The sequence below is a fragment of the Diadema antillarum genome, unplaced genomic scaffold (genome assembly GCF_040938485.1).
Source record: "Diadema antillarum isolate AM-2024a unplaced genomic scaffold, OU_Dant_1.0 scf00000091, whole genome shotgun sequence".
Taxonomy (NCBI): domain Eukaryota; kingdom Metazoa; phylum Echinodermata; class Echinoidea; order Diadematoida; family Diadematidae; genus Diadema; species Diadema antillarum.
In genome coordinates, this window is record NW_027270980.1 from 2,353,842 (window position 1) to 2,369,488 (window position 15,647).

The window sequence follows — 15,647 nt, forward strand, 5'->3', positions numbered from 1 at the left end:
AAGTGGTACAAATGTGTACAAATGTGTACGTTTTAAAAAGTGGTCCTTAACTTTTTTTGAGTAGTATATTAGGATGATCCCATGGAATGCCTGTGTAGCACAACTGTAAGTTTAGAAAAGCTTTGAACAAAGAACCACGGAGGGACAATATTTTACAGCCCTCCATTTCTGGTATTCATAAAGAGAGACCTAAAGTATACTAGAACTGACATACATTGTAGGTAAATGACAACATGAGAAAGGTTTTCATTGTACACATTAACAATTAACTCACATTAACCTTCCCTTCCCTGTAAAATGCTTACCCCCCCCCCCCAAAAAAAAAAAAAAAAAAAAAAATATATATATATATATATAAATAAATAAAAGCAACCAACAAAATATTACATCACTGACATAATCACACTTAGTATCAGATCAGATTGCCAGCTTTAATACTTATATAAATTCTATTTAGATTCGTCTTGGTTAAAGGTACATGTATTGTAAACTACAAATTGCAGTTTAAAACCCCTCCCCCCGCAAAAAAAAAAAAAGTACAGCAGAGTATCAATCTACATATTAGTGAAGAGTGATATGTTTTTAATCTCTAGAAACAGTTAAAAATACAGAAATCACCCCCCCCCCCCATAAAAAGCTGGCGCTGCCTATAAGTAGATAGCCTACTGCATGTGAACATTTTCATGCTTGCTGAATAGAGATCTGTCATTCCTTTTTATAGCTTTGTATAGCTACAAAGAGCAGATGACAACCAGCACAGTGCCTTATTGTTTCTGTTTCTACTGCAATGCATTATATATCTTTGAAGTGGGCTGTAGTTGAACAATGCCCAGTGACAATCATGTATGCCTGTCACACAGCTGCCAAGTGATGTTAATACATGGCATAGACTTTGGGATGGGATTCAGGAAGAAGTACCTCATTAACTTATGGGACAACTGCAGCATTCTCCGATGTACATGTACATTGTACTGTGCTGTACATTGTATGTAGATGATTATTCATGGCAACACACATACTGGCTTTTCAACACATCACATCAAGTCATGAGATTGATGTCAGCAAAGTGCCAACTGTCTGTACTACTGGCATGAGACACAACACAGAAAGTAAAAGATTATAAAGGGTAAAAAAAAAAAATCAAAAAAGAAGTGTTCTTTATACAAAATAAAAAATAAAAACAAAAATATCATCAAAATATTGATTAAAATATTGCACTTTGCAGTACAACAACTTTTTGTACTTTCATGATTATATGCAGCCAGCATCTACAGGATTGTTCACACAGAACATTTCCACACTGACTGTAACTTATAGGGAAATATGTCTTCCAAATCTGTGAAAAGCCAAAATGTTAACCAAATTTGGTTGTAGATGTCCCCCCCCCCAAAAAAAAAAAAAAAGAAGAGAAAATGACAATAACAGGAAAAGCACACCAAAACTAATGCGGAAAAAAAAAAAAGGGGGGGGGGGTAAAACTTTGCCTACCTGGATCATTGGCTTCTCTCTCTACATGCTGGAGGTCCGACTCAGCCTGGGCCTGTTCTAGCACCATTGATAGGAACTTGGCCTGTGTGCCTGACACCCCCTTGAGCAGTGAGTAGAGCACCAGTGTCTGCTCACACTCATTCCAGTCCTTGAAGCAGGACCAGAGGGCGTTGACCTGGTCCCGGAACAAGTCCGTCGGCTTCATCATGGCTTTAAGGGAGCCGATGGTGTGGGTGGCCGTGGTGCAGCTGCTGCTGCCGCCGCCGCCGCTGCTGCTTTTGCTGCTGATGCTGGTGGACGCCGCAGTGGTGATGGTTGGGGAGGCAGTGGTGAAGGCAGATCGTGGATCTACAGCACTCAGCCGCCGACCATCGTGGCCGAAAGGATTCCAGTGGTCCACTATGGGAAAGAGGCTACTCAGCTGGTGCTGATCGGGGAGCTTCTGGATGCCCTTCTGTAAATGAGAAAGTGATGCACATGTGAAATAACAATTTCCAGAATTTCCTCATGTGAAAATGGCAACTGTCAATAAGCTCTTAAAGGCTGGCTTTTCTCCTATCCATCATCACTGGATGAAGACGAAGTGTATATTCATACATACAATGGTATCTTGGATATCCTTCCTAAAAATGAGCATTGTCTCCACTACAGTGAAATCTCCTACAAGATGGGGAACAGTTCAATATATGTTAACATTTCTGGTCACACATATTCTTGAAGTACTGCTAAAGTTGTGGGAAATTGTCCACCATAATTTCAAAGCTTAAATCGACAGTTCCTGAAGGGAATAAGCATTCATAGAGATTAGTTCTCAGAGATATCAACACCATTTTACACAAGCTGTCAATATGACATCTTTTTCTCTTTTTTTTTTTCATGGAAAAAAAAAATTACATACAGTAACAAATATTCCATGGCTTTTCAGATGACATGGTCATACTAAGTGCTTGAGTTTGGCTCGATTTAAGGAGGTTTCAAGGATAGAAGCTGGATACAACTACAAAGACAAAAACAAAATAAATAAATAAATACACAAATATACAGTGCACCTTAAACCACAATACCTTCATTGAAATACTAAGCTTCAACATGCTATTAAGTTTCCAAACAATTTGAATTTCATCTGTATAACTTCCCTGTACTTCAACTATGGAAACTGACATACTTTTCGTTGAAATGGAAATTCACTGCCAACTTGATATACATGAAGATACTTGATGGATACTCAGTAGTTCAGTATATAACATTGTCAGGTTGGATTTAACATTAACTATGCTTGTGATTTCACAAACTATTGAGTATATTTCATCATGATACATTTGTACCTCTGAAACAAACATGTATTGTGCTTTGTGTATCACATAATGCAGGAATGTCAAATGAAGCAATGCTCACTGCACACGCCAGCTGCATTGTTGCAGTCATATTCATAGTAGTATTGAAAATAACACTAATTATACCACCACTGCCGATATCTCTAATTCAGTAGAAATATGATTTTTAAGCAATTCAAACCCAATAGCCATTCCTTGCGCTGGCCAACTGGGAAAAGCTCTCTCCCAGCACAAGAAAAATTTAATTACTGGATATCAACATTATAGGAAACTTACATTTGGATGGGTCAGTTCTTGTAACTATATCAATCAGGAATCACAGAAACTGTTAAATATACTGATAATACCTTGCTCTCAAGCAAATGGCTGTTCAAAATATACAGCACACTCACATATAATTTATACAATGTACAGTGGGAAGGAATAAAAATAGGACTACTATTGCTTCATTCAATACTTAGCAAGAACAGGCCTCACACCAAACGTTTTATGTACACTGAATGATGCCGACATCTGTAGACACAATTTGTTTTTCAAAATCTTACACAGTTTTTGCTTGAAGATCTGAACTCAGTCACCCTGAAGAAACAAGTGCAGTTTAAAATTATACCCCCTTTTTTGCAATCACTGCGTGAATCTACTCTATAAACGATACTTACGGATGTCAACAAAAATAAACAAGGCTTAAATAGGGGGATCAAAGTACACCCTGCTCAGTGTTATTATCTATCAGAAATTCATCATCAAACCATGAGACAAAACACTTCCACATTTTATCAGATCTCTTCTACAGCCAAACTATACTAGGTATCACAAGATGAGCTTTCTACTTCTCAATTGAAAAATAACACTCTATGCAGAGAATGGAAGAACAAGCATAGAAAAACAAAACAAAACAAAGAAAACACAAGACTCTGAAATCATGGCAAGCAGGTGGTTTCCGTGTACAAATTGGCATATGACAGCATCCATTTAAAAGCCTGACATCATTTCCAGACACATCAGTCCAAAGTCCAAATGTCACCACTGTAGCTACAACTGCAAACACAGCACCAAGAATAACCAGCTTTTATGTGCATTCTTGAATGAATACACGTACTCCGCTGAATGAATTATGACCACAATGTATCTGTCATCAATGTGGGGATTTTTTTTTCTTCTTCTTCTTTGGAATTGCACATAATGCATCTGACTTACTACTCACAGGCAAATACAAAAATAAAAAAAAAACAATAATTGGCACTTCAGAGTCATCCTTTCAGGGGGAAAAAAAAGAAAAAGAAAGAAAAGAAATCTTAATTTTGGCTCTTCTAGTGTTACATGATTGTTTGTAAAGATGACTAACAGTGTAAATTCAAAGCTATGAACATGCAAGTGTACTACACCATTGATAAATGATAAGCCAACATGACTCTTGCCATGAATTATAGCATGTAGAGATTTCCCAGTTCAAACATTCACATCGAAATGATGCTGCTGCTGCTGAACAGTCACTAAAAAAAATTGAGTCATCTAAAACATTGCATAATACTGTCAGAGCAAGAAAATACACACAAAAATTAACAATTCACCACATGGAATGAATATGAAAAAAAAAAAAAAAGAGGGAAAAGAAGAAGAGATGATCATTCAGTCACGGTCCACAAATACTTCCGGAGAATAAGACACATAAAGCACTGTATATCCTTGGTATCAAAATGGTGACAACAACAACAACATCTGGGCAGCATTGAAAACGATAACCCTCCACTCACCATGTCTGCTCAGGCACTTCTGGCAAGGGAGCAGCGAGAGCACCGACCGAGCAATCTACGGATTGTTTATCACACCCTATACTCCTGGCTGTGCGAGAGAACTTGTGTGTGTGAGTTACACATCAAGAGTGTGCGTGCAATTTCCTATGAGCAAGAATCAACCAGGAACTAACATATCAAGGAAGTTCCCTCTTCAGATATGAGACTTCGACACTGCTCAGACAATATTTTAAACTGTTATTGGTATTGCCCCACATGACATGCTGTACTAGTATACACATTTTAAACCTATTTTCTTCGCATCTCTCTCCATCTCTCTTTCTCTTTCTCTCCTAAGCTCACAGCACGCAGGGAAAAGAGGAGGAGTTTGGACAGTCTGCATTGTACAATCGTCACAAGAAATGCACAGTCCAGAGTTTATTGAATCATTATGGGAAGTAACAGAAAATAAACAGGATATGCATCAGCGACAGACAATGGGCAACCGAGCTCATGGCGATTTCTATTGGCAGAAAGAGATAGTGTCATGGTGGAGTCTCCACCCCCTCTGTGCAGCCAAATAAGGTTGCATGGGAGGATGACATCACGCAACACACATAATTACGGCTCATCAACAAACCCAAGAAGACAACTGACAGCAGGTTGGGACCTTTTAAGGCAGGTGAAATGGAGACTCAAGCTCTTGCTTTCAAACACTCACTTCTCTCCAGAAATACTGCGGGAAATTGTGCGCACATGCTATAGCGGGAGTGAACACAGGCTACTAAAAATAAAGCCCTTTACTGTACGGTTGGTTCTCTGGGCAATGCTCATATTCTAATATTTCATTTCTGTGTCAAATGTGATAAAAAATTTTAAAACTACACAAAAATATTGGGTTTTTTTCTCACATCCCTTGCTATGAAAATCAAATGTACTGTTCATTGCAAAATTAATTGAGGACAAAGCTGTTCAACATTCATTTAGAACTCTACCACAATCAAGCAACAATGCACACAAGTTGTTAAAAAGTGTTTGAAATTTACAAGCATGTGGGAAAAAAGACCCTCTGGGTGATAAACGTCAAAAAAATCTTATGAATGGATAAATCTTCATTGTCAAAAGAGAAAGGAAGCAAAAATTTCCATGAAATAGGACTTCAATTCCATAGTAATGTCAGGTGGGCTTCTGATGGTTTCATTTTGTGCGTGTGTGTGTTCTCTTCTTTGCTCATAAATATCCTCCATAAAAGTGGAAGGAAATCAAAACAAAGACAGTTTAAAGGCTTTCCCTTTACATGTACTTTGAAAGATGTTATCAGATATGACGCAAGTGAGGTTTTGAAAAGATAACCATCTCCAGACCAAACACGAAAATAAAATCACTCACATGAACTTTTTTTCACTACCAACTACAAGATTAATAATGATAATGAAATCATATGCTTCACCACATTAAACATTGATAATTTTCAGCTGAAGTAATCTTCAGATTCTTTTTCCTCAGGTTTGTGTACTTCTTCCCTAGTACTAACAAACTACACAATGTACGGCAAGCTGCATAACCAGCCATGCAGAGATCTTATTGAGATTCTCTATATTTCTTTTTTCATGTATTACAAACAAATAAATAAATATACTGCCTTGATATATCAATATGACTGCAAGCCCTCCACATCATTTGAAAATTATTTTTGGCTCACTTCAAAGCTGTAATACAATGCAATTTATCAATGGGTATGCAAGGCTGCTAACCACTGTAGATCTCAAGGCAAAACACATACAGTTGTAGATTTCTAAGAAAAGAAAAATTGCACACTTAGCATGTATCAAATATGCTACACAAAATGTCATTAAAGCATTTTGCTTTTTGCTCCAATTCTGTATTTTCTTATTCTGAATGAAGAAAAAACATACTCATTATTCTGGTAGTAAAAACATAATAAGTTGGTAGCTCTGCAACATTTACAAAATTGTTGAAAACTCTGGCCACATTCACCACCACAAGTACATTCTGTACATGTATCAATGCAAAATATTTCTCTAATTTCATATGACACAGGCTACTCTGTTTACTGGTAAGTACAAGTGCCTTTTTAATATTGCTTTTGATAATCAGAAGGAACACTCTGGATCCCATAACATCATTTCAGTCCAGCCTGGAAAATCTCCCGAGTATCTAATCCTACAGTTGTTATGATGCAGAGATTAAGACAAACAACTGTCTGATGCACACATTATACATTATGCCTTCAAAGAATTATATTTGACAGTTTTTTTATTCTTTCTTTCTTTCTTTCTTTCTTTTTCTTTTTTAAATACACCAACTTACCACATAATTTTACACCATGTACGTACAATGTACAGTACATAGATGCACATGTCCAATATAAAAAAAGGCAACACTAGGGGGCTCTCTTCCACTTGGCCAGAATTATCACTTACAGTCAATGAGAAGTTGTATGGTACAGTATACACACTGTACAATGTACAGTACCGCAGTTGGCCTAGAATGTGTCACAAGTGTACAACCCTACATACTACAGTTGTACATACAGCTCTGAGCTCAGTACCAGTTCGCTCTTTATTTCATGTGGCATCATCAAAAGCTTTACCTCCCTTTTATATAGGACCCTCCTTTGCAGAAAGTAGTTTGCCATTGACCCATGGATAAGGTTTTTTAATTAAACGATTTAACATTATGTTGTTCCTCTGTTTGAAAATTTTCAGTCTCCAACTGCCATATACAGTACAACTGTACATTTTATTTTCATTCAGTTTCCAGATTTCAACATTATTGTAAAAGCAAAAAATATTCACGGTACGAAATTTTTGCAAAATGGAGCCGATGGCTTTTTTAACGGCATGAAATTTTTGTGAATTGCCACTGGCATCCAATGCTTTATAGTGTAGACAAGAACTTCTGTGTGCATCTTAATTTTGCAAATCTTGGCTCTCATGAAATTTGCAAAGATAAAATGCAGCAAAAATTTCTGGTTCTACAGTAACTTAGGCAACTTTCTCTGCTATGCATGCTTTTTACATCAGCATCACATTTATAAAATGGTAAAGAGCAGAATTAGTAATCAGCCTAGTAAATATAAATCGTAGATGTATACCAGGCGCTTCAACTATACAAGGAAAGATTTCTGCAAAGAATACAAGGACAATGCAACGGAGGTATGAAAATACAGTCAACCTTGCCCAAGTTGAATCTATTTGGACTGAAGAAATAGATTTGACTTTTATAGAGAAAATTCAATTTATGAAGGATTAAAATCAACAGAATATAAAGAGGACTTGAAAAGACCTTCGATTTATGTGAGGTTGACTTATGCAAGGTTGACTAGGCACAGATTTGTATAGAATGCAAACTCATACTGTAAAAATGGATATTTTCGTGCGACTAATTTTTCGTGCTTGGCACGGTAAGAAGAGTTTTGTGTGTTTTTAATTTTGCGGAATCAAGACATCGTGCAAAGGAACATATGGCAAGCAAAAATATTCTCGGGCTTTCATTCTCGCGCTAGTTTTTGGTTGTGCAAAATGCGCGAAAATGACAACACCGCAAAAATTTCCACTTCTACAGTAATTTGTATGAGTACTGGACACATCAAAAGGCTATAACCATCCCCCCATTTTTTTGTTTTGTTTTGTTGTGTTTCTTTTTTTTTTTTTTTTTTTGGGGGGGGGGGGGGGGGGGGTTGCTTCATGCAAAACATTCAATGGTACCCCAAGGCCTTACATCTGATCAGCTTCAGTGATGTAACAATATAATTTTCTCAATAGACATACACATTACTGTAAAAGTGGATATTTTCGCGCGACTAATTTTTCGCGCTCGGCAGGGTTAGAAGAGTTTCGCATGTTTTTAATTCCGCGGAATGAAGACACCAACTACTGGAACATATGGCAAGCAAAAATATTCACATGATTTTATTTTCGCGGTAGGTTCTGGTTGCGCGAAATACGCGAAAATTTCCACACCGCGAAATTTCCACTTTTACAGTATACAAATTGTCAGTGAGACTTCACTTAACATACACACATTGGGAAGTTGTTTCAAGATTCTACCATACTTTGTACATCCTCCTAGAATAAAGATTGCAATCATGCCATCACAGTGAAACATCTATTTTTTTTCTTTCTTTTCGGTGTGTGTGTGTGTGTGTGTGTGTGTGTGTGTGTGATAAAGCACAGGAATGTCCATGCAAACAATCAGAGTCACATGATCAATTTGCCTGTCTTGGTGCATGTAAGAAGCCATGCTGTTGGACAGGCCACACAAAATCAAACATGAACAGAAGATACTGGGAATGGGATCATACACATACAGTGTACCTCACAGATGTGTGCATGCTCCAAGGACAAGGACTTTGTAGCCTTGGTTATTTAGTGTATACAGTGTACATTTTTTTTTTTTTTTATGTACAGTGCATAAATATGTGAAATCCTGCTTGGATTTTCTTAAGCATAAATGTGCTTAGTTAGATGAGTCAAGTGCTACCTTTCAAGATAGTTTCTTTATGTTCTGTCCAAGTCAACATGGATGGTTTCACAAATAATTTTCTCTTGCACATTAACCCGTTGAGGACGAGTCCCGAGTATACTCGGGCAGGTGTCTATAGGAAATGCGTGTTGTAGTAAAATCAAACCGTCCTCAACAGGTTAATTTGTCTTTGGGCGGGAAGGTTGGCTAAAGAATGTTTGTGGAATGCTCTTATCTCAAGTTTTATACATAACCACATAGTCAGGAAGCATTGCCTGCTTGACACAATAACTTAGTACTGATGGCATTGTACCTTTAGACAAAATCTAATCCTCAAATTTACAAGTCCATGACCAATGGTCAAGACCACTGAACAAACATAATCAATGACCAAATATGGCAAAATACTAGAAACCTGCACGCAATTTCTTCCAGATAGGTGAATGTATGCACATGTACAGAAGTCTGGTCTGAAATAACAAATGCAATTGCATACAAATGCAGTTTTGTATGATTCAGCGTGTTAATGAATTGGGCAAAATGCTGTCCTGGAACTGTCATGTTACAAACAAGAGCAAAAAAAAAAAAAAATAATAATGTAAACATAACATGCACACACACTTATAATACAAATCCAAATATCATAATATATATATATCCTTGTTTCCTGTACAGCTCATCTGGCTGCATCAAAAGGCGTGTCTTCATCAGCCCGAAGTTCAAACTAGCGAAATATTTTGCAGTCTTGGAAAATAGCCCGATACAGCGAATGTGCATCTTCATCAGCTCGAACAGCCCGCTTGAGAAAATTAGCACGAAAATTGATGCATGCGCACTTTGCATCATTACTCTGCTTAGCTCGCGGTTTGAAAGTGGTTTTTCTCCGCGCAAAATCCCCTATATCACCGTATGTACGATACTACAACCAGGGAGGTGAGCAGTACAGCATATTCTCTCCAAAGGGATATCAATAATGCTAGTCTTTCTTCTGTCCAGTGAGACATCTTATATGAAATTAACAATTTGAAATGTTTGAACAAGTCCAAAATACACGCAATCTGCACGAATCTTCAGCTTACATTGCGCTTTCCAATAATTCCCCACAGCCAGCTGGCTAACCAGAAGCGTGGAGGGATCAAGAAAATTTTGGGCTGATGGAGATGCACCCAAAATAGCGCGCTAGTTCACGAATTAGTGCGCTAATTCGCGAACTAGCCCAAGATTTCTTGGGATATTTTCCCGACCAAATACTAGTAGTGCGCTACTTGGGTCTCCACCACACAAATAGCCCGCTATTTTGACATCGGGCTAGTTTCGCAACTGCAAAATAGCGTGCTATTTTGAAACTTCAAGCTGATGAAGACATGCCTAAAATGTATTTTAAAGACCTGTAGTGTCGGGAAACATGGGTGATTTGATTGAATTGACCTCCATTCGCTACCCACTAGGGTATAGTGTATATATTCAAAGACCATGTTCTCCCTTGCCTGAGTTACAAACTAGTTCTTTTCCCGAAATGCCACCTATTAAGATCAGTGTTGATGGTGTACGTAAACTGCTGCTTAATATTAATACATCAAAAGCCATCGGTCCTGATCAAATTCAGAACCAAGCCCTTAAGATAGCTGCTGATGAATTGGCTCCTGTTTTACAGTTCATCTTTCAACAGTCCCTTGACTCAGGGGAACTCCCGCTTGACTGGAAAAGTGCTAATGTTGCCCCCTTTTTTAAAAAGGGCTCTACCACTGACCCTGCAAATTATCGTCCAATTTCTCTCACCTGCACATGCTGCAAACTGTTAGAACATATAATCGACAGTCAATTAATGAATCATTTAAGTGAACAAAGCATTCTCTCCGACAACCAACATGCGTTTCGGAAGCACAGATCCTGCGAGTCACAGCTTGTACTCACTGTAAATGACCTCGCAAAGAACTTGGATAGTAACATCCCAACAGATGTTCTTGCACTGGATCTCTCAAAAGCTTTTGATGTCATCCCACACAAAAAACTAATCCAGAAGTTGAATTTTTATGGAGTTCGCTCTAACATTTTGCGATGGATTACAAATTTCCTTACCAAGCGTGTTCAACGTGTATGTGTAAATGGGAAGAGCTCTGAATGGTATCCAGTCTTGAGTGGTACGCCACAAGGTACAGTGCTTGGCCCTCATCTGTTTTTACTGTATATTAATGACATCCAGAAAGAAGTCTCCAGTACCACTAGGCTCTTCGCCGATGATTGTTTATTATATCGCCCAATTAAATCACCGAATGATATGAGTGATCTCCAAAAGGACCTCGACGTAATGGTCAAATGGTCTCACAGATGGGGCATGCAGTTTAATCCTACCAAATGTGAATTTATGCGAGTCACTAGACAGAGGTCTCCAGGTAAAGCATCCTACAACATCAGTGGTGTTACCCTCCAAGGAACTAAGGAGATCAAGTACTTAGGCATCAAAATCCAAAACGACCTACGCTGGAATTGCCATACTCACTACTCAACCTCTAAAGCTGCGAGTGTATTGAACTTCCTCCGGCGTAATTTTCATCATTGTTCATCCACTGTCAAGCAAAAATTATATTCTACCTTAGTAAGACCACACTTGGAATACGCTGTTGCCGCATGGGATCCTTACACTGACAAAAATATTTCATCCATCGAGAGAATCCAGAGACAAGCTGCACGTTTTGTCACCAACACCTACAGCAAGGAATCTAGCGTCACTCAACTCCTGAACTCCCTTGGATGGAAGTCACTCCAAACAAGACGAGAAGCACATCGCCTGACTTGTTTTCACAAAATGTTGAATAATAGATTGGATATTGATTATTTATCACACACTAAACCCAAGCTTATCCGAAGTAGACGCGGACATTCTCATCAGTTTGAAGTACCATCCTCCAGACTGGAAGTCCACAGAAACTCATTTTTTCCCCGCACAATTAAAGCATGGAATGAACTTCCTTCTTCCGTAATCACACAAACGGATTCTGCTAAATTTAAGGAGATGTTATTAAATGGAATAATTGTTTAAATGTCCACCCTCCGGCACCTCCAGTCAAAACTCCAGTAGGAGTATTCAGGAGGACCTCAACCAAGTAACCAAGTACCATGAATAGCACCTGTTAGCCACCTGTCAGTGAATTGTGCACTGAAGCGTACACTCATTGGTAATAACCGATTCCAGTCAAAGAGTCTTCGGCTGCGAATGTACTTACAATGTACATGAGATCAGTGATAAAGCTCTGACGCAATTTGTTACGGGATTCTTGATTTTTTAATATGATCAGAGCTGGGCCAGACTTCCCATTCCATGGTATCCCAACATCACCCTGTCTTTAATCCCTGACTAATCCTCTATTCCAATTATTTTTCTCTGCCCCCCCCCCCAAAAAAAAAAAAAACCAAAACAAAACAAAAACTATGATCAAATCAAATCAAACTTCTCCAGGTTTACAAGCAAAGAAGTTGAAGATGCTAGTTTTGCATTTGACTCTTGATGAAAATATGATTTTGCAAGTCAATAACTCAAATATAAATGACTGACACAGACAGTAACATGCAAAACTTACAAAAATTTTCTCTACCATGATAAACTTATTATACCTGCATACCACTCTTTGAGATAAAAGAAGAATGACCTGTCACTTTCAGGACTTTGGAATTTCACTCTGAACAAGTGCAGAACCCCGATTACCTTAACACCACACAGCCTATACTTTCTGTATAGACCTATAATTTACCTGCGTACATGTATACTTGTACTCTAAAGGAGAGTTCACCACCAAATGCCAGATGCCAACAAGGGACTTAAGTCTTAGACAAGGTGTTCAGGTGCTCTCAGTGTAAGACATTACATGTATAACTTCACAACCCCAAGCCAGGGAAGCTCCTGGTCAATATGACATCAAACTACTGTATGTGTCTTAAAAGAGCTGGCCAATGAACTTGCACCCATTCTAGCCATCATCTTTCAGTCCTCCGCTGATACTGGAAAGGGGCCAATGTGACTCCTACCTTCAAGAAGGGAGAGCAATACAAACCTTCAAACTACAATGGACCATCCTGTGTGTCTTACGAGTGTGTGCTGCAAGATGCTTTATAGGCTTGTAGTGCAAGAAAAGATCACCTTGATAATAATATTATATGCCCACTACAGCATGGTTTCAGAAGGACAAGATCCTGTGAAATTCAGCTTTTGGAATTCATTAATGAGCTGATCAACAATATGGTCCAGGGAAAGAAGATGGACATCTTAGTGTTACATTTTGCAACTTTAGCTTTCAGCATAGTCAACCATTCACTCTTGGTCCACAAGTCAAGCTTCACTATTACTGGATCAGAAAGTGCATAAATTTATTTTTGCAATCTCCAACTTATTACCAGCAGGCAACAGGTTGTGGTGACTCATTCTAATCCCATCCAGGGCACAGTCAGGAGTCCAACTGGGCAGTACCAGTGTGCTGGGCCCACGCCTATTTCTTGCCTACATCGATGACATGCCAAACCCGCTCACCTCCCATGGCAGGCTTTTTGCAGATTACACAGTGAAATGTATGATGTACACTTTTTAGAACTTTACGACTCCAAGCAACCAGTAAGCCATCTGGCAGGGAATGGCACATGCTATTCTATCCTGAGAAATGTGTTGGCTTGTCTGTTAAGGGCTGATTTCACGGAGCACACGAACAATTTGCAAAGGATGCGAATGTCCCCCCAAAAAAGGTAAATTCCAACATTCGCATTTTAGTCTGCAAAAGATCGCCAAACCTGTGCAGGAGTTCGGAAGCCCTGTCAACTGTTTGTGGGTGTTGTTTTTAGTTTGGCAGTGGTTTTTTAAAAATCTGACATTTCTCGTGAACATTTTCCGCACACTGGGTCATGATTTGCTTGTAATTTGTTCTCAAAAATGTCTTGAAAGCCTCGTCATATGCCCGAGACCTTGGCAAGACGTGCGCTATGTTTGCAAAATCTTCATGAAACCCAATTAGGTCCCGACACTTTGGAAAATGTCTTGTGTATGTTTCGTGAAATTTGCAAAGTTCTTTTGATCATTTTATGACATATCCACAAACTATTTGTGCACCTTTTGAGACATTTTCACACACTTTTGGTGCATATTTGAGGACAAATCCTCACCTTGGACGTCTGACCTCCATAAAGCTTGGGGCCAAAGTGTGTGACTTCAGGACTTTACCTCATTTCATTTGAAATATTACATTTTCTACAAATTAAAATCATAGCCTACATCTACACATCCAACAGTTAAATGTGTAGATCCTCAGAGAAGAAATAGGCACACAAAAAACAATAAGCGTGCATGTATAACACAACAACAGAGAGAAATGAGAGGGAGAGAAAGGAGAAAAAAACAAGAAAATTTTAACTTTAACATAACAGCTATCAAGCATTACATCTGGATATGCAAGTTCCTTGCTGAAAAAAAAAGTTTCTTGCTGAAAGAACGTTTGATTTTGAATGCAAATAAAAAAACACAACTTTGCATTTGATTCTGATCAATCACAAAGTTTCGGGTGATACACATTAGCATTTGAGTGTGAAGTTGCATCAAGTTTCTGACAGCAAAGCTACGCAATGTCAGGCTATTAGTATGGAGTCCAGTGCATACTTCTATGGTGCTTCTCATCAAAGCCTGTTGAGGCAACAAGATGAGGCTACTTAGAACTACGGTGCTTCTCATCAAAGCCTGTTCAGCAACTGGATGAGGCTACAGTAAGCATGATAAGCATTACACTTTAGACTACAGTCCAGAAGCCAGCATGTACAATGACACATCATTTACACTGTATTTGCTGGCTAATTTCAACAGACTGTGCTCCTCCACCACGCATACACGCATGATTACAATGCTAAACTACATTGTATCTGTAGAACAGCCCTGATGCATGCTGTACACAATTAAATGTCACGGCAGCCGTGCTTTGCACAGCGTCTGGTCGGGTTCAATAATGTAGACCTCTATGCGATAGCAATGAGTAGCGAGCACATCTCGAACTGGTATTTGTAATTTTTCTGTATGCACTCTGCAATGATATAAACATATGGAAGCACTGATATAAACACATGGAAGCACAAACATACATCCTACCCCCATAGTAATACATGTACATGCAACAATCGCAACATTACACCGACCCTTGGCCATTTCGGTCTGCTCAGGAGTGCTATGAGAGAATTTTGACTCGAGAAGAGCCTCAATGCTCAAGCTCGATTTTGAGAGCAAGCTTGCGCACACACCAGAGGATACAGTATCCTCCGGTGCGTGCGCAAGCTCGCTCTCAAAATCTCACAGCTTGCGCGCTGTCTGTATGTGCTGGATGCGTGATAATGATGTGATGTGACGTCGCGTCGCGAGATGATTCCAGAAAAAGCGCCCAAAGGTTAGCGGGCGGCGGAATTGACGAAGAAAGTGAACTGGTCATTCCTACAAAGTGATTAGTTTGCTAACAAACTGGAGTACCCACCTACTCTATCAGTGTGGAATAGTAATTTGGAATAGGCCTATATGCACAAGATCAGGTTAGTACTGATTTCATTTTTCCCGTAATGAATTTTTGTAAAAAGATGGCAGACTTCA

The 15,647-nt window shown here is 38.8% G+C and overlaps 1 protein-coding gene across 2 annotated transcripts in view; it reads right to left on the reverse strand.

Moving 5' to 3' along the window:
* LOC139718254 (protein Smaug homolog 1-like) overlaps positions 1–15,647 on the reverse strand; it is a 71,105-nt gene that overhangs the window by 54,305 nt on the left and 1,153 nt on the right. Inside the window, exons 1-2 of one of the 2 annotated variants that reach the window (XM_071629739.1) lie at positions 4,577–4,933; positions 1,489–1,942 (exon numbers count right to left, since the gene is read on the reverse strand). In XM_071629739.1, coding sequence (XP_071485840.1) covers positions 1,489–1,942; positions 4,577–4,579 — 457 coding nt within the window. In that variant the 5' untranslated portion in view covers positions 4,580–4,933. Of the gene's footprint in view, positions 1–1,488; positions 1,943–4,576; positions 4,934–15,647 lie in introns of those variants that run through there. The other variant, XM_071629740.1, reaches the window with a different exon arrangement.